We start from the raw sequence: 18,561 nt of genomic DNA on the forward strand, positions 1-18,561 counted from the left end.
GTTTCCCCCTGTAAAGTGCAGTTGCTGCTAAAAGGTAGCACCTGCATACTCGGATCACTCACTGTAGAGTGCACATGAAGTAGAACTGGGCCTTGCAACAAACACAAATCTAGTTTCCACTTTTAAAATTGTCTCCTGGGGTCCCCCAAACATGGAGGATCCCTTTCAAAAGGAAAGTGGTGTGCTATGTACTGAAGCAGAGTTTTGGAGTCATAACCAGTCAGTGAGCCGCTTCCTGAAACCACACCCCTTTTTTTTGTGGAATACAGTGACCAGAGGCCACATTAAGAAACGAGGGAGTTAATATCTAGAGAATTTTTATAGCTAATAAATGCCCCAATCTCAGCCTCTTCTGGGCATTAGGAGGAAGAGCTAATTAAATGGGTGTTTAGATGGCCAATAAAAAAAAGTTAATATCGATGTTAAATAAGTGCATTTATTTTATAGAACTTTTATAATGGGTCCAAAATACTTCATTAAACATTTCTGGGTAAAAATAGGCAAAGTTCTTTCTATAAGCATTTGTTAATGAATTAAATGTATTTCCCTCTAAATATACTCTGCGTTAAGATTGTCAGAGTTTTCAGGAAAGATTTTAAATAAAGTGGCCAGGCACATCCCATTGGAGATGGATGAGACCATTAGGAGACACTTAGATCTGAAACGAGCTCTGAGATCATTCTGCATATAACCCAAGCCCTCTCTCCCCCTTTTTTTAATATTTCAAACAATGTGCCTCTTTCAAATCATTAGACTTAGAGACATTTAAGGAACTGATTCGATTAACCCGGATGATAGAAATGCTATAACATGTGATTTATTTTTTTGAAGATAAATTACAATGTCAGCATATCAGAAAAGGTAGGCTGTCTGCACCGTTACTGATGGAAACGGGAAAGCCATTAAGCAGGCCATCTGACACTGGGATTGCTCCAGAACGTAGATAGGGGCTTGACTTCCTTGCTGAATGTGCAGCTACCGTGGAAACAAAGGTTCCTTCCTGGAAAGGGATCTTTATGTCCCATTTGGGTTCCCTTGTTGATTTTGAAAGCATCGTTCTTAATAAATACTTGCATAGTCTTAAAAGCAGCTAAAATGCAGCCCAAATGGTTATGGTTTTATGCCTTAAAGTCGACCTTCACATAAAACCCATGCCTTGAAATTACAAGGTTGCATTCTATTTTTCAGGTGAGGACATTTGAGGCAAGAATTTATTTTTCTCCTCTACAACCCCAGGGTATTGGCTCCACTAGACCTAATAAATTGTTTTCATGAGGAAACAGAGCATGCTGGAGTTGGGGTTTCCTGGTCCAGGGGGTTCAAATGAGATGTGTCCTAAACAATAAATAAGTACGGGCTGGAAAGGCAGAGAGGAGGAATACTGTACTGATGGTGGTGGTGGTGGGGAATATGTTGTAACCAAATAAGGAGAAAAGAACAAACTTAGAAATATGAAAACTGTTTTCATAATTATAGAATCTATGGAGACAATGAGATGACAAAACAAGATAATAAAGGAAATGGAGGAAAGAATGAAAACATGAGGAGGGGTATGGAGAGGGTCTTTAACACTGAGGAATGTAAGTCCTGGGGTCTACAAAATGTAGACTAAGTCAGGCAGTGGTGGCACATGCCTTTAATCCCAGTACTTGGGAGGCAGAGGCAGGCAATTCTCTGTGAGTTCGAGGCCAGCCTGGTCTACAAAGCGAGCTCCAGGACAGCCAGGGTTGCACAGAGAAATCCTGTCTGGAAAAACCAAATGAAAAAAAAGAAAGAAAAAAATGTAGAATAAAGAAATACTATAGCTATAATATTTTGTTTCTTGCTAAATTTGTTCCACCTTGAAGTCAAGAAGTTGGTCCAAATGTGGCCAAAATCTTGCATTTAAGATGGGTGGAGTTATCCCATCTTAATCATGAAGGAAACCATTTGTAGAAAACCTTGAATGTAAACATGCAGAGTGAAAGATGTGACAAGCAACAAAGCTTACCACCTCAGAGAACAAGTGTTCCTTACCCTGAGAAGGTAGGGAAGCTGCCTCCACTTGTGGAAGTGGCCAGCTATGGTCCTTTTGCTCCGAGCAGACAATAGAAATGCATTAGTTACTGTGACCCTCTTTGTTTTAGGAACTGAGGAAGACAGATGGGAAACAGAGGACTCAGATCCTGTGCTGATCACCTCACTGTGTAATTACAAAGTGTCATGGGGAAGGAGTCATGAGGGAACAATTAAACCAGCTGTCATTGAGCATGATCTGGGAGTAGCCTCCTATACAGTCCAAGGCAGAAGTCCATCTAACTGTAACAAATGTTGACAATCCTATGGTCCATGGATACTGTTCTTTTAAACTGGAGCTAGCAAGTAAGATATGGGCAGAAGGGAAAACTCTGGCTTATGCTTTGGGACCACTCACTCACTATACCAGTGGTTTCTAGCACGCGATCGTCCTTCCAGACCTATTCAGCCATGGGGCCCAACACAAGTTTCCCGTTTTCTTTCTTCCTCAAAAGTTTCTGTTGGCTTCTCAGTACCTCAGCATTAAGGTCCCCACAAACATTGACATCCCCACAACTTGGGCTTAACTGCCTTAGCAGCCTTGTTTCCTGCTCCTCTGGCTGCATCTAATGCTTCCCGAACCTTCTCCAACAGCTCTGTCCTGGTGCTTTGCACACTCTGCCTGCAGTGTGTGCCTACCTCTACCTGTGCGGGTTTCACTTCTCCCGTCACAGCCGCTCAAAGGTCAGCTTCCCAGATTCTCGGCCTCTGCCTGGCTGGAGCAGCAGGTCCAGCCCTTCTGAGAGCAGCCCTTCTTAGAGTCGGGGATGCACATGTCTAGAGGAAGGGTTGTGTGTGAGCTTTCTGGGGAACAAGGCTCTCCCTCCATCTAGGGACCTCCCTGCACTGTGCCCTGCCTGGAAGATGGGGAAAATACCTTTGGGTGGAGGGAGGACAAGACAGGGGACACAACAAAAAATAACTGTTTATTTGCTGGTGCTTTTTCTCCTTTTTAAAAAACCATATCCTGAGATCAACCCCCACCCCACAACAAGATACAGCCTTTGGTCTCTTCTGGTGTAAGGGAGGATGAACTTCTGATCTTCCTGCCTCCACGTCCCAAGTGAGTGAGTGCTGGGACGCTGGGTTTTCAGGCATGCATCACTATCCTGGTCCTATGTGTGCTGGGAACTGAGTCCAGAATTCTAGACAAGCACTCTACCAACGGAGTTACTTCTTCACCAAGTTCTCCTTCTTCCTCAGTATCTGGTCTTCTACAGCATAAACAAAAAGAGATTCTCATGAGCACACTCTGTTATTAAGACACAATCTTTGGCCACAGATATTCTCTGTGAACGGAAATCTCTCAACGACCCAAATTAAGGCGCATTGCTGCTCTACGAAGCACTCCACTCAGGTCACCTCAGGCAGATAATCTTAATTCTCAGAGCCTGCATCGTGTCTCACAAACCCGGTAAGACCACAGCATTCTGTCTGTCTGCACAGCACCTAAGCACCAATCATTAGGCAGCTTTAGTTAATGAACATATTTAAAATCCATGTTTTCTGTATAAGCTAAGAAATGGTTCTGAGTCAAGGGGTTCTAAAAACGACATGAGGGGAGAAAGAAGCAGTTGCTCGGGAGTTTAAAATGTTCCATGGAAAAATAGGAGGAAACAAAATGGAGAAGGTTTGTGAGGATTTCACAGGGATGAGGCAGAAAGTCTTTAAAAAGTTCTTTCTATATGGGGCTCCAATATTAGCCCAATGATTCCCCGTAACCCTATCTGGAGTGAGCTGTCCAGCTTCTTGATTGGTACCCATCTTTTCCGCCATCTCTACTATCTAATAGGTCGCTTGTTGGAGGAGAAGGAATGGAGATGGAAGCTCAACCTGGGGATCAGACAGGATGGCAGTTGCTACCAGACCAAAAGTCCCATGTTTCCGGGTGTGGTTGAAATGAGAACAGAGGGACCGGGAACCACACACCCCAAGGCACTCAGGCACAGCTAGGCCGCAGGGCCGGCAGAGGGCAGCAGTTGGGCGGAGAAGCCTGGTGGGGGGCCAGCGCGGCCGGTGTCGGCTGCTCCAGAAAGTTCTCCTTGAGAGCGTGGGGCGCGTCTATCACCCCACCCCGTGGCCACGCGTCCTTCGCGCTACGTGGGAGGGCTGGGCGGAGGGTCCCTCGGGCTGCTCGGGACCCGGGGGTGTGGAGGGGAGGGACAGCGGAGAGTGAAGGGGCGCGGGGTTCGGCGGGACCTGAGCTCGGGCACCTCTTCACCGGGACCGTCCGGCTACTGGGCTCGGAGGGCCGCTCTCTCCGAGCCGGGTCCCGCGCGCGAGGCCGCACCTCGGCCGTCGAGGCCCCCGGGGGCGCGGCGGACTTGACCGTGCGGGCGCGCGGCGCCGTGCGCAGGGCCGTATGCAAATGCGGGCCGCGGCGGGACGTCCTCATGGGCCGCACGTCCAATAAGAAGCGCGCCCCGCTTGACACCTGCCTATATACAGCGAGCGCGCCCCGGCCGCGCAGCGCCCCGCGCACACCCACCCGCGGCTGCCCATGACTTCCAGCGAGATCGCCATGCCCGGCGAGGTGAAGGCCGACCCCGCCGCGCTCATGGCCTCGCTGCAGCTCCTGCCGTCGCCCACGCCCAACCTGGAGATCAAGTACACCAAGGTAAAGCCGTCCGCGGACGCTTTCTAGAAGCTTCCCTCGGGATGTCTTCCGAGGCCGGGGCCCAGAGGTCGCCTGTCACCCCCGCGCCTCCGCGGGAATGACGATGCGGGCTTCTGAAGTCCCGCCGCGGCTCGGGGAGCGTCTCCTGGGAACCGGCCCCCATGAGGAGGCAGCGCGGGGGTCGCCGTCAGTGGCAGACGGCGGTGACGACCTCGGGGCTCACTAGGGAGGTGGGGTTTCTCAAAGCAGGCTTGGTTCGGGTTCTGGGGTCCCCTGGGTGTCCTTAGGGCGAGCCGAGGTCCGGTTCTGGGGTCCCTTAGATATCCCTAGGGCAGAACTAGACTTGGCTCTGCGGTCCCTTGGATCTCCGAACAGGCTGGAGTCCGCTTCTGCGGTCCCCCAAGTTTTCTCAGAGCAGACGGAGTTCCGGTTTTGGGGTCCCCGGGTCTCCTCTGCAGACCAGGGTCAGGCTTGGGAGGTGGTTCCCCAGGGTCTCCTCAGAGCACGCAGGCATGCAGTTGTCCGGGTCCGGGTCCGGGTCCGGGTCCGTCAGTCTTAGAGCAAACTGGGGTTCCCCGCCAGAGTGGCGTTGCAGTCCCGCGTTGCCCCGCAGCCCTCCTGCGCGGCCGCGCGGGACCAGCTTCCCTCAGAGCCGGGTCGCTGCAGGGGTTGTCAGGACTCGGGTCCCACAGATTTCGCGGGAACCCGGCCGAGGCACAGTAGATCGATGCCAGGATTTCTTCAGGATTTTGTAGGCAATGCACATCTTAGTAAAGGGAAAACAACTGAATTTGCACAAATTAGCGAGCTCACTTTTGCACTGAAAAAAGTTCAGTTTTTTCCCCTAACGAATTCTGACGTCTTACGATTGCCAAGCAGGAATTATTGTTGTTAAACCGCGTTAAAAAGCAAAGCGCGCCTGATACCCGATGTAAATTGACCCCACCCCCACCACCACACACACTTTCTCGGGGTGGGGAGAATCTGTTTTATCCATGAGGTGAAATTTGTGAAATATGTACACAAAGGGAATGTATGTTATAGCAAAGAGGCGGGCACAGCATTTAAAGCCACATTTCTTGGGAGTTCATTTGAGATTTCTCTTACTTGATTCCCATCCCTTCCTCAAACTTACACCCATTAACTTAAATGCAGCGTGCACACACAATACAACTAATTCGTGCTCCACTGCGGGCATTAGAAGATGCACGAAATGTAGAGAACTTAAGTTAGTCGCCTCTGACACTGCAATGGTTGAAAGAGCAATGCAAAAACATCGTTTCTGAAAATTTGTTGCATTGAATTTCAAAATTAGGATTAGTAGGATTCGCATTTTTGAATGTAGATTTAGGTGGATTTAATGTACCTGTTAGCTTTTAGATGCTGTGACAAATTTTTGAAAGCCATTTTAATGAGAGGTCGTTAATGGTTATAGCCCTTTAGGCATTGTTTGCATAACAATAGTGCCAGTGTGTGGCACATCTCCCGGTTTAGGAACAAGCCAGGGAAGCATTCACATAAAAGTTTTGTTTTATGAGGGTCCCTAACCTCTTCTGCTGCGCTTTAGAGATCTTAAGAGGCAAGATGCACACGTGATTGCCCAGGGTTTGTTTTAGACTTACTTTTGATCAGCTTATCCTAACAGACCCTGAAAGTCTGCAGTAGATATCTTTTTCAGAATTTCATTTGGAAGCTCCTCCAATTCTTTTCTCTAGCCGCCCCTCTCTTCTCTCTCTTGTTCTTCCCCAGTAGGAAGGACAACTGATTTATAGCTAATTGGAGCCTTTAATGTCGGAGTCTTTTTTAGCTCCATGAAGACTTTTATCCAGGATCCATTTTCCCACTTATTACCAAGAAAAACAATCAGAAATGAAATAATGGATTGTAACGTGATTCTTTAATTTGTGGGGAGGAGGCACCTTATTTTTGCCTTGACAAACAACCCTCGTAAATGTGAGTAACACTAATCCACAGGCGAGCTCTTTCACAAAAACGTGTAAAATCGGCTATCTGTGAGCATTCCCAGCGGCTTCTGTCCTCAGCTCTTTAGTGAGACTTCTAAATTTTCTGAGACAGGAATCACCAACAAGCCATTTTGGCTTATTTTATTTTAACAGAAAGAATAGTGACTGCTCTTTTGATAGCTTAAGATTTTTTTTCTTCAAAAGAAAAAGTTGGGAGGTCTTTTTAAAAAAATCATTCATGATTAAACGTGAGGAAAATTTTATTATAAATTTCAAACAGAATAATGAACAAGGTAAACAGGCACCTCTTTAGTGCTATTATATTTGCTAGGAAAAATGTTAAAGGGTAATGTAAATTTTATTATGTCTTCTCAGGAAATAAAACATTTGCATCAAATAAAGGTACTATAAGGCAAATAGATTTATCATTCATCATTTGTCCTGTTAAACATGTCCTTATTGAATGATCTACAATTGATTTTTCTATGTGATTTGACATTATAAACTAATAAGTGACCAACATAACTGATCAGATTATGAGAATTTAAAAAAGTGTTCTTGGGATATTTTGCATTTGTGATTCTGTATTTTTCTGCAATTTTCATCATTTTATTTCTTCTAAAAGAATTTTTCACTTTTAATAAGAAAATGGGGAAAATATTCAATATTATGGTAATGCCATTGTGTGTCAATGCTAGGAAAGGGAAGTTCAGTCTAGAAGCACTCTGAAAGAGCCTAAGTATGGCTTTCTATTCGCTTTTAAGCAATTGCATTTCACTAAAAATTAAGTCTCTGGCTCCAAGTTCTAGTATCTATTTTATACAAAAGATAAATGACAATAATACCTTTGGAATATGTCTATTTTCTTTTTCTCCTAATACAGGAACCTAGTCCCCAAGTTATTTTTCTTTCAGTGATCCTTACTAAGGAATATGGGTTATTGTTTGCTTACTTTTTGAGACTAATAGTCAAGAGAGAGGAATACTGGTATGAAGCGTGGAGAGCACCAGGGTGGAGCAGAAAGAAGGCTCCCTGTGTTCTTTGAAGACTGCCTAATAACTAATATGGAATCTGATTGCCTTTTGCTGTACTTTTCTCAGCTTTTCTGAGTGATTTCTGTTTCATCTCTCTGGTTTTTGTGTTGACGGCCATATTCTGGAAGCATACACATTGTAAAACTAAGGCTTGGCATTCTCCTAGGAACTGCTCCTGGCTGTGGGACCTCCCTTCCTCTCCCTCCCTTCCCCCCCGCCCCCCCCCCCCCGTTCCCAGATTCCCAGGTCTTTAAAAAGTTTCTCTTTATTCTACTCCACTTTCTGCTTTCTCTATCGGCTTCATCTTTCCTTCTAGCACCACTGGCTCCCTCTTTTCATGAGCAACTGAAAAATCTCCGTAACTGACAACATGCAGGGTTCTGTGTTCCCCCAGCGTTTGATGCTGTGGAGAGGCACAAGGATCCAGAAAGAGGACGTTTGTTGAGCACTGGTATGCTGCACTAGAGGAGAAAACACAAAAGGCAGCTCACTGGGAAAAATTAGAACAAATGTGCATTTGGATACCTATTGTTTATTCTTTTACTTGTTCACTTAACACCCTTTTAATAAGTGTGGTCTTTTTTTCTGGGGTCAATTCCAACTCTGTTCAAAGGGTTTTTGAGGGACCATATCCTAACAATAGTGCAAATTGGATTATGGAACACCTGCCCTCTAGGAACTTAAAGTCTTTTTTAAAAGATTGAGTGCCAAAATGTTCTTCTCAGAGTAGCAGCAGATCAGTTGATCGATGTAATGATAATGTTTGCAGTACCGCTTGCATTTTCACGGGCCTTATTAAGACTTACCTGGCACTTCCATGCGTGAACACACACACACACTTTAGTCCTGTGAAATCTTTTGAAGGAGAATAAAAATAGGAATAATTGATAAGGAAGAACTTGGCCTTGAATTTTGAAAAACTGAGAATGCATTCTTTGTCATGTTCTTTACTTATCTATGACACTTGTTTTAAAATGTAGAAAGATTAAATATTCATTTTATTGCTTCTAATGGAAACATGAGGAGAATGTGAAATCCATCTAATTCACTTAAAAGAGTCACCTTTATAATTTTTCTCAAGATGCATTTTTTATATGTATCCTTGAGTGTACGTATGTGTACTACACGTATGCAGGTGTTCAAAGAGGCCAGGTAAGGGTGTCAGATCTTCCGAAGCTGGTGGTTGTGAGCCACTTGTTTGGGTGCTGGGAACCAAACCCAGGTCCTCTGCAAAAACAGCAAGTGCTTTTAAAACCACTGAGCTGTATCTCCAGTGGTACCTTTATAATCTTTGATTCCTTGACTTTAATTTACTGTTATTTTTCTTATTCTTGGTCATGATTCTTGCCTTTTCTGGACCTTGAATCTTGCCATCTTGGATATCATTCTAAGTTTTCATTCCAAATATTTATCCTGTTTTGATGATAAATTATCCATCTAGATGTCTGTTTGTTTATAGAGGACTTTTAGTTCTTTTTTTCTTGCTTTTTGTTGTTTGTTTGTTTACCTTTTCAGAGTCTTGGGAGATGGCTCAGCCAATAGAGTACTTGGCCTGTAAGCCTGAGGACCCAAGATCCTGTCTTTAGCACTCATAAAAAGCTTGGTGGGACAGCTGGCAATATGGAGATGGGAGTCCTGGGACTAGCGAGCATGCTAGTCTGCCTGAGTTGGAGAACTCCTTGTTCATTGAGAGACTTTGCTTTACAAGATAACTGGGAAAGTAGTCAAGGAGGGTACCTGACACCCCCTCCATACCCAAACACACAGTAAAATAATACTTTTTAAAAATAGCAGTACAGCTTTTTGATGCTTTTATCAAACAAAGAGTAGTTATCGTGGGATTGGATTGTATAATCCTCCTGAGGCCCTGTTCCAGTGCTTTCTGTTACAGGTACCGGGGTTACCACGTGGAACCATCGTGTGCTGAATGATGAACAATCTTTTTCTATTACAGTATAGACTTGGGAACCTGCCCTCTGAGATCTAAGTTCAGTATAGCCAAGCTTAAGAAAAGCCAGGCGTGTAGAGTTGGTTCTTTCTCTTTTCCATTAGTGAAACTGGATGATCCAACCATGACCAAGCCAATAAGTATTTCAAGTCTTAGCACATGGTTCCCAGTTCTGAGTCTTTCTCAGTGGAATAATGAGATGCATATACTGATATACTGTGGTTTTGTGTTTTGTGCTATTTTACTAACAGTTTATTGTGGTCCACAGACTATACACAGCCCACCTGGTTATGTAAAGAAAGTTTTATTGCAGCACAGCTCTGCCTGTTCAGTAACACATTGTCTGTTGTTTCATTGCAATGTCAGAAGCTGAGTCCTTATAGCAGAGACCATACGGCCCACATTTTGTAAAATGTTTACAAGCTCTTGGCATGGAAAGAGAAGGGCTTTGAGTTAAAATAGGTTTTTGATCAAAGACTGGTCAGGCATGCATTTATTGACTACCTGGACACCTAGCACATAAGCATGTGGTGCCAGGTGCAGTGCCAGGCCTTGGAGAGTCAGTAGTCAAGAGTATGTATAGTGTCTTCTCTCAATGTTTTTTTTTTTCTGAGTTTCAATTTTTACATTGATCAAAATTGAAATAGTAGAACCTGCTTTTCAGGGCTCTCAGGACTAAACAAGAAAGTACCTATGCTGACAATAAGTCAGTGAAATGTGTTTTTGTAAATATAATGATTTCATTTGGATCATAATTACATTTGTAGTTCCAAATTGAAGGTTGCCAAATTTAAGAAAGATCAGAATTGAATGCTTATTTGTGAGCTATGTACTTTTCACTAAGAAAGACTCTCTGGATGTTTCTTCGGGTGTCTTATATTTATCAAAAAGTCACTAAATTAATTTCCAAGCTAGTATTTCAATAACAAATTCTTTATCTGATACATGAGTCAAGGTGTAACATTAATATATTGCATGCAATATGCTCAATTGGCTGAACATAAATGCTGAGTTAGGAATACTTTTAAAATAGTTTGAACGAAGTTGTAACCAGATCTCAGAAGTTAGTTATCTTTTGGCAGTGGAAAAATGTCTTTGATTTATGTAATCTGAAGCTATAGAAACTTTCATTGGCTTTGACTATCCAAGATAATGCATGAATTTGGAGGCAGAGGACAGTCACCTTCCAGAAAGTAATAGCATTTGCCAGTGACTATTGACAGCCTTCCTAGCCTCTTATTAATTTCTTTATTTATGATGTCAGGTAATTTGAAACCCTTCGTTTCCTGTCAAATACGAATCTAATGCCTATAGACCTGATTGCTATTATGTCACTTTGGCTAATTTTTAATTGCCTTTCAGACATTCTCAAAACCCTACACCATGTAACCTTTCAAATATATTAAAGTTTCCAAACTGTGAAATTCTTATCTGTGGTATTTATTACTTGTCTTGCTTTAATATTGAGTCATATTTCAATTGTTTCCCTTTAAAATATGAACATTCCTAGTAGGCGAGCTCTCTGCCAGCAAACTACTAGAATCTCAACTTTTACTAGTGTATTTACAGTAAGTCTATGTTTGAAAACACTTTTGGGCTTTGGAAATGCCTGTAGGAATAATAACTGGGTGTTTGCAGCATCATGACTTCTGCTGGGCCCTTTATGCTTGCTTCCCTGGGACTACACCAGGGAGTTAATTGCCTTCCTTGTAGTGTGGTTAAAAATTAGGAAGTCTTGGTGTAACCATGCTCATTTTTATTCTAGAAAGAAGCTTTCCTGTTACAACAGTTGGTCTCATACTGATTATTAAAGATGAGAGAGCAATGCGAAATAGATTATATTTGTATATTTAACCATAATTTTTATTCATCCAGACTAAGTCTGCTTATTTCAAGTCTGAGACTTCAAGCCCTTTGCTTCATGCCATTTCTAGGTTTTCCTGAAGATTAAACCAAGACAAAGTGTTGTAGGTCACAAGTCCCTTCCTACATAGAGAACTACCTCCAAGAAGTAAGTCTGGCAAGATATTATGAGTTTAACAAACTCATTAATAGACAAAAATAATCTTTTTCTTCAGTCACCAGTCCCTAAACCAAATCTATAGACTGGGCATGATGATGGAAAAGGTCAGGGTAAGAGGATGCAGTAGCAAGGCTTCAGCTGGGAAAATGATACTAGGAAGCGCCTGTGTGCATTCATGGAGACAACTGGAGGCCTTCTTTCCATAGGGGCAAAGTTTGGACTTCCTCAGCAAATCCTTGGTTGGGGGAGAGCAAGAATCAATACAAAACTTTGATTTCATTCTCTCCAACCCTGAACTGAGCAATTCTGTCTCATCTGTACTATAGAGTCTGATATCTAGGATAACAATGTAACTTAGAAGAGAGGCTATTTTCTTTTTTAATTTTAGATTTGTTTATTTTATGTGTGTAAATATTTTGCTAGGCTTTATGTCTGTGTACCATGTGCATGTCTGGTACCCAAGCAGGTCAAAAGAGGGTGATAGAATTCTCTAGATTTAGAGTTATGGATGGTTGTGGTTGATAGAAATTAAACCCAGGTCTTCTGCAAGAAAACATGCTCTTAACTGCTGGGCCATCTTTCTAGCTCCAGAGAAAGTTATCTAATTGTATTACCTAGGGCCAATTTTATTTTTAACTGTAGTCAGAGTTATCCTTTTCCTCACCTAAAGTTGCTCATTTGTTGATTAATTCAGCATTTGTTAAGGCCTCTTTTGTACAGAGCATTGGTGGTCACTGTCTGGCACAAAATGACACTTAGATGTGGTCAGCACGGGAAGAACCTGAAGAGAATTCCCGCTCAGCCACTGAGTGAGGGTGCACGCTAGTGACTTCCATGCTGATGACAGGATGAAAGTGGATCAAGTGCTGGGGGAGTCAGAAGTAAGGAGACTTTTCAGGCTTGCTGAACAGTCACTGTAGTTAGATACGTTCAAGAGGAATCAATTACATAGAAAAGTATAGGTGGAAACACGAGTATGTGTGTATATGAATATGATAACAGTTCACAACACAGATCATTTCCTCCCCAGCTCAAGTTGAAGCTCCCTCTATTAGAAAATTCGTTCAACGTGCCTAACCTACCTGACATCACAGCTTAGCAACAGTGTACTGTAGGGGAAGAGTTGTACACCCACCATGTGGCTTATAGAGCTGCCACTGCCGTCCGTAATCACCCGAGGGTATTGTTTCACATCTTCCCTGCCTAGGAAAAGAGCAGCATTTAAAGTGTAGTTTCTGCTGAATGCATATTGATTTTCTGCATAAAACTGAAAACTTAGAGTGAGGTCCGCGTGAGTTGGAGACCATCTGCAATTACTAAGTTGTAAAGAGTTGCACTGAGACCCTCCTGCAAGATCCTTCCCCTCCCCTTTGTCCTCAGAGGCATTAATCTTTATCTTATCCATACATATAGACGCACCCATAAATAGTGTGTTGTTGTTTTCTGTGATACAATATTTTGTATAAGTGGCATTATGCTGTATATATCTTATGATATATTTTGCTTTGCTTAACATCATATTTCCAAGGTTCACCTGTATTGTCAGGTATACCTACAACTTATTCATTGTCATGATTTTATATTGTTTCATACTTTGTCTATATCCTAATTTTTAATTTATTCAACTATTGACATTTAAAATATTTTCAATATTTTGCTATAAAAATGAGCGGTCTTCAGCATATCTCCTTATATAACTGATGAGAGAGCTTCTAGAATATATGTGTACAAGAGATTTACTGGCTCATGACTGTTCAAACAGTTCAATTGGAAATGCCAGATCTCTGTCTAATGTAATTATGTAAGTTTACAGCTCCACTATCTATCGTCCACCAGAGTCCCCAGTACTCTATATCCTTGCCTGTGCTTGGGTTCTGATACTTGCCAGACTTGGCAACCCTATATGGAGAGACATTGCAGTTGTGATTGGCACTTTCTTGATTTCTTGTGAGATGACGATTCTTATATACTCACTTGCTATTTGGTTTGTCTCTTATGTAAACTGGCTAGAATTTTTGCTCGTTTTACCATGTATATGTGTTAGTATTGATTTATAATATTTATTCATATTCAGGAATGCAATCCTTTGTCAGATATATAATATGCAAACATTTTCTTGCTGATTATATTCTTTCTCTCCATCTTTTTTCTCTAATTATCATTAAGTTTTAATTGCAAATGAAGAAATTTTGTTTCTTGACTAAGAAATACGTTGTAATTTCAAGTGTTTTGACTTTTTGCTTTTTTTTTTTCTTTCTTTCTGATTTTTTAAGACAGGATTTCTCTGTATAGCTTTGGAGCCTGTCTTGGAACTAGCTCTGTATACCAAGCTGGACTCAAACTCACAGAGATCCACCTGCTTCTTCTTCCTTTTGAGTACTGGGATTAAAGGCATGCACCACCACCTCCAGGCATTTTAAGGTGGTTTTATATTGCTCTGAACATTTTGTTTTATTATTGAAACCTTTGATTTTTGTATTCATGTCTTAATCTCCTTGGAATTGGTATATGGTTTATGTGCAAGGACACATAAATATGAAAGACAAATGATATGGAAAGTCAGATATATTAATGGGTACCTTGTTTTGTTTTTTAATTTTGTCCTGTGTAATTTTGTAATAAAATTAGGAAGTCTGGAATGTGTGGTCTCCAAGTCTGGTCTTCTCTATTGTGGGTCTGTAAGAAGTTGATGGACACTTTTAAGGACATTGGTTTCCCTAAGCTAAGAGCCTACTTCTAAGTGAACTTATTTTAAAACCCCGAGACACTGATGATTACAATTCACTCATGCCAGAATTGAATTCTCCTTGCCTTCCTACATTACTTATAGCTGTAAGTGTTAGATGTCAGCTATTATTGTGCTCACACTAGAGGACTTGCATGCTTTCTCACTTCTGTGAGTACACACACACACACACACACCACTCATTTTTGAAAGGCCATGGTAAATAAAACAAGTTTTTAATTATAAGCTGCTTGTTTATACGTTTTGGAGAAAGCAGTATGAAAAATAATGTCTAGTTCAAAGTTCTAAAAAAAAAAAAACCTAATTCAGGGGCCAAAGGGATGGCTCAGTGATTAAGAATACTATTTGCTCTTCCAGAGGGTGTGAGTTCAATTCCTAGCACCCACATGGCAGCTCAAAACCATCTGTAACTACAATCTCAGGATATCTGTTACCCTCTTCTAAGCTCTTTGGGCAGTCATGCATGTGGTACACAGACATATATTCAGGCAAACACTCACATACATGAAATAAATAAAATCTCAGAAACAAAAGCCCAACTAATTTGGTACAGTATTTTATCCTGCCTGTGTAAAAATTTGAATTATTTCTTAGCATCAGAGTTGAAAATAAATCATAGTTTATTCAAATAAACCATTTGAATATACTGTAACTCATTTTAAAAGTCAAAGCTGGTGCTACACATTTTCCTCTGTGTTTGGATTCTGTAAGCAATAGGATGCATGCAGCTGTGCCTATGATTGCAAAGACTGTTACTAGATTCTCTGACCGTGAATCTGGGTGTAGTGCCTTGTAACGCCTAACCAAGTTGACCACACAATGTATTTTTCCATAGTGAACTTGTATTGTCTATAAGCCCATATTACTTATTTGTATTTCTTTAAAACTGTACAACTTTTGTGTTAGAGATTATACTTTTTCTGTATAATTCTATCACTAAATTGCAAGCTCTTATATATCAAGGTATATCAAAAGTGTTGAGCTCCATGTGTAGCAGTGTAGATGCATTGGAAATGTTTGCTGACTGAATGGCTGCTGTATAATTATTATTAATAGCTGCTGATGTGTATATGAGTATATTTAATTCTTATGGAAGTCCTATAATATGAATATTATAGTAATAGCTCCCTTTCACAAGTGAGAATATTGAGCATATTTAAATTAAATACCTTTTCGTGGTCAACCACTATAGCAGGTAACAATGCCAGCATGCTGTTCTCTTCTTTGCTGTTGGTAACAGCAAGAAACGCACAAGAACTCTAAGAAAACAATACAGTTTGAACCATCAGCTCTACTTACTTTTAACAGTACATTTTAAACCCAGCTCTTTGGCTACAAATACCAAACCTCCAGTTGATCAGTATTTTCTGTAGCCACTAGTAGCAACAGTTGGAATGGCTAAAGAGAAAAGACCAAGCAAGGGAGTAAACGGAGACAATCTGACATGATATGAACCACCTGGGTAGGTGTGATTCTGCAGGTGATGGTAAAGCAGAGGTGTCTGGGGATTCTCACAGGCTGGGCCTCACACATTGCCCTGAACAACACCTGTCTGCTTGCTTCTTTTTCATTTAAAAGATGCTCTCTTTGTCATGGTTATGATGATCCCCTTGGCAATGAGGATGTGTGCTCTGAGGCTGCTGAATGTTCACATGTATTTCATAATCTTTATTTGACCCTGCCCCCCCCCAGCTGATTATTTTGTATAATTTTATTCTTATCTCTGTGGAGAACTGCCTTCCAGAAGAGTTGGGTGGAGATGTTCCTTCTGACTGGCTAGGAGGGCTAACTCCTGTCAGGTTACATGGTTACTACATGGATCTGAGCATGAACACAGAGCAGAGCAATCCAGGCAGTAGTCAAAGCTTCTTAAGTCGTGTCAGTGATAGAAGGAGGAGGTGCCTACGTTTTTATTGGAAATGGCTCAAAAATCCTAAGCAAAGAAATGTTGACTGTTAGTTGTGTCCTTTGGTGTGATCTTAGAGCATTTAAATTTCTGTCTCCACTTTCAGAGAGGAATCTTTCCTTCTTCACAATGCCACAGGCCTGCCCCTCCTTATTCTTTCCATTTCCCATTCTTCTTACTTGTGTTTCTCTTCTGTGTCTCAAGGAGTTTCTCTTAGAGCAGACCTCTGATGATGGGCAACCCTGGTTAGACTCATTTACCTGTTTTCATAAAATGGTTGGTTGGGCTGGGCAACCTTTGTGGCTCTCTCTTCCAGCTGTTGACCTAAATGGCCTTTAGGGAAAACAGAAGCAATGAACCTGGGATAGCCACATTTGACTTCTATGAGCCCTCTTGAGAATTTAGTAATTACTTAATGGATTGAATTGGTGACATATACTATTCCAGATAACAGCCTGGGTTGCATTAAATTAACCTTTGCAAATGGGTATTTATTGGTGTACTCTTAAAGGACTACATGTGTTGGCAGTAATTGCTCTTCCGCGTTCCTCTACGCTGATAGGTGTTTGTGCCGAGTGAAATTTTTCTCAGATTAGAACCTGGGTGGTAGTTTTAGCCATTTAGTGATGTGTGTCGTTGTGTTTGGCACACTGAGCATAAATCCTGTCTTGTAAACAGCAGGGAGACTAATGAGGTTTGCTCACATTCGGGTGTCATTACCAGGAATTCCAACGGAGAAAAAGAGAAGGCTTAGAAAAGAAGTATACAGAACAGGGATTTGGGGGGGCTTGATAATCTGCTTTAAGGAGGGAGATCATTGTTCAGAATTTGCTGTAGATGTCTGTACACAAATATGGGCAAGAAAAACAAATGTTTTGCCTTTAATGAGTATTTACAAAGTTACTGGCTTCGCTTTCCAGGAAGATGGTGTGGTCTGATTTGTGTTTCTGTTGTGAGTGTCTTAAGAGAAAGACTTGTGAATAATGCGTAGCTGTGGGGTGTGCTTTTTGCTTACTAGGAACCTTATAATTTCAGTCAACTAAAATTTCATACCAATTTTAACTTTACAACTTTTGGAGTTTCTGCTGTCATTTTTGTAGTAACAAATACACATAGCTTCTGAGAACACCAAATCTGATGCAAGAAGCCTCCCAAAAGGTAATATTTGAGATTTACTTCTAATCTTTATCTCTTACTTCTATTAAGTGATGTATATGTTTGATGCTGTTACACCAAGGAGTATAATTATTGCTTATGCTTACACTAGTTTTTTTTTCTGGACTTGAACTTTCCTGTTTTGAAATTAATTAGTATTTTTATTTAAAATGCTTTTCCACCTAAAGCACTTTCCCCTCCCCCAACTCCTCCCAGATCCTTCCTACCTACCCCATTTCATGTTCTTTCTCAAAAAAAAGGAAAGAAAATAAAAATCAAGACAAATAAACTAAAACACGACAAGAACCACTAAGACAAAAAAATTACCAAAACAAAACAAAAAGTGTTCCCAAAACAGGGAGTCTGTTTTGTGTTGTTCAGCTGCTCCTGGGCATGTTGGAGAAAACCGATTTTCCTAAGACCACATGTCATGGTTGCTTTCATATATTTTGTAGCCCAATTTTTGGTATTTGAATGAACTAGTTAATGAGAACACTATAGAAAATGAAATTGCCTCTCTCTTTTGTGGGGTCACTAATTGGTATAGTGGCAACTAGAAAGTGAGTGCTAAGGTATCATTTTGAAATAACCATCTTTTATGCATTTCTTCTCAAGAGAAAACACTCATCCCGGGATGGGAAACTGCTCTAGTCCCACCGACTTGCACAGTCCTTTGAAGTAGACCCTCTCACTGAGGGCACACACAAAGCAGTGAATGAGGCAGTGCGTGAGACATTCGAGGACGGGGATCTGCCTCTAAGGTGTGCACATTTAGTGATTCCTCATATAACATACATCTTATTCAACTAATGAATGAGCAAAATCATTTGATTGCTTGTTAAGTGTCCCAGTAAATTAGGTCCTGGAAACAGGAAGATGCTTTGTGATCCTGGATGACAATTTCCGAGACATTATTTTATTACTATAAAATAAGGGAACAGAATGAGATGCATATTTTTATGTACTTATATAAAGAACTAGAACAACCATTTTCCTTCCTATCTTGATGCTTTAAAACTCCCCACTCTCCAAGACCCAGAACCTGGGGTTAAGAGAACAGGAAGGACAATACTGAACTTGTTCACACTTAATTGTCTTTCTGGGGCCAATTTT

The 18,561-nt window shown here is 41.5% G+C and overlaps 1 protein-coding gene across 1 annotated transcript in view; it reads left to right on the top strand.

Annotated features, from left to right (window-relative positions):
* Nucleotides 1-4,490: 4,490 nt before the first annotated feature.
* Aldh1a2 (aldehyde dehydrogenase 1 family member A2) overlaps nucleotides 4,491-18,561 on the top strand; it is a 78,028-nt gene continuing 63,957 nt past the window's right edge. The window contains exon 1 of the mRNA XM_057767141.1: nucleotides 4,491-4,672. Coding sequence (XP_057623124.1) covers nucleotides 4,556-4,672 — 117 coding nt within the window. The 5' untranslated portion in view covers nucleotides 4,491-4,555. The remainder of the gene's footprint in view (nucleotides 4,673-18,561) is intronic.

Source organism: Chionomys nivalis, chromosome 4 (genome assembly GCF_950005125.1).
Source record: "Chionomys nivalis chromosome 4, mChiNiv1.1, whole genome shotgun sequence".
NCBI lineage: Eukaryota > Metazoa > Chordata > Mammalia > Rodentia > Cricetidae > Chionomys > Chionomys nivalis.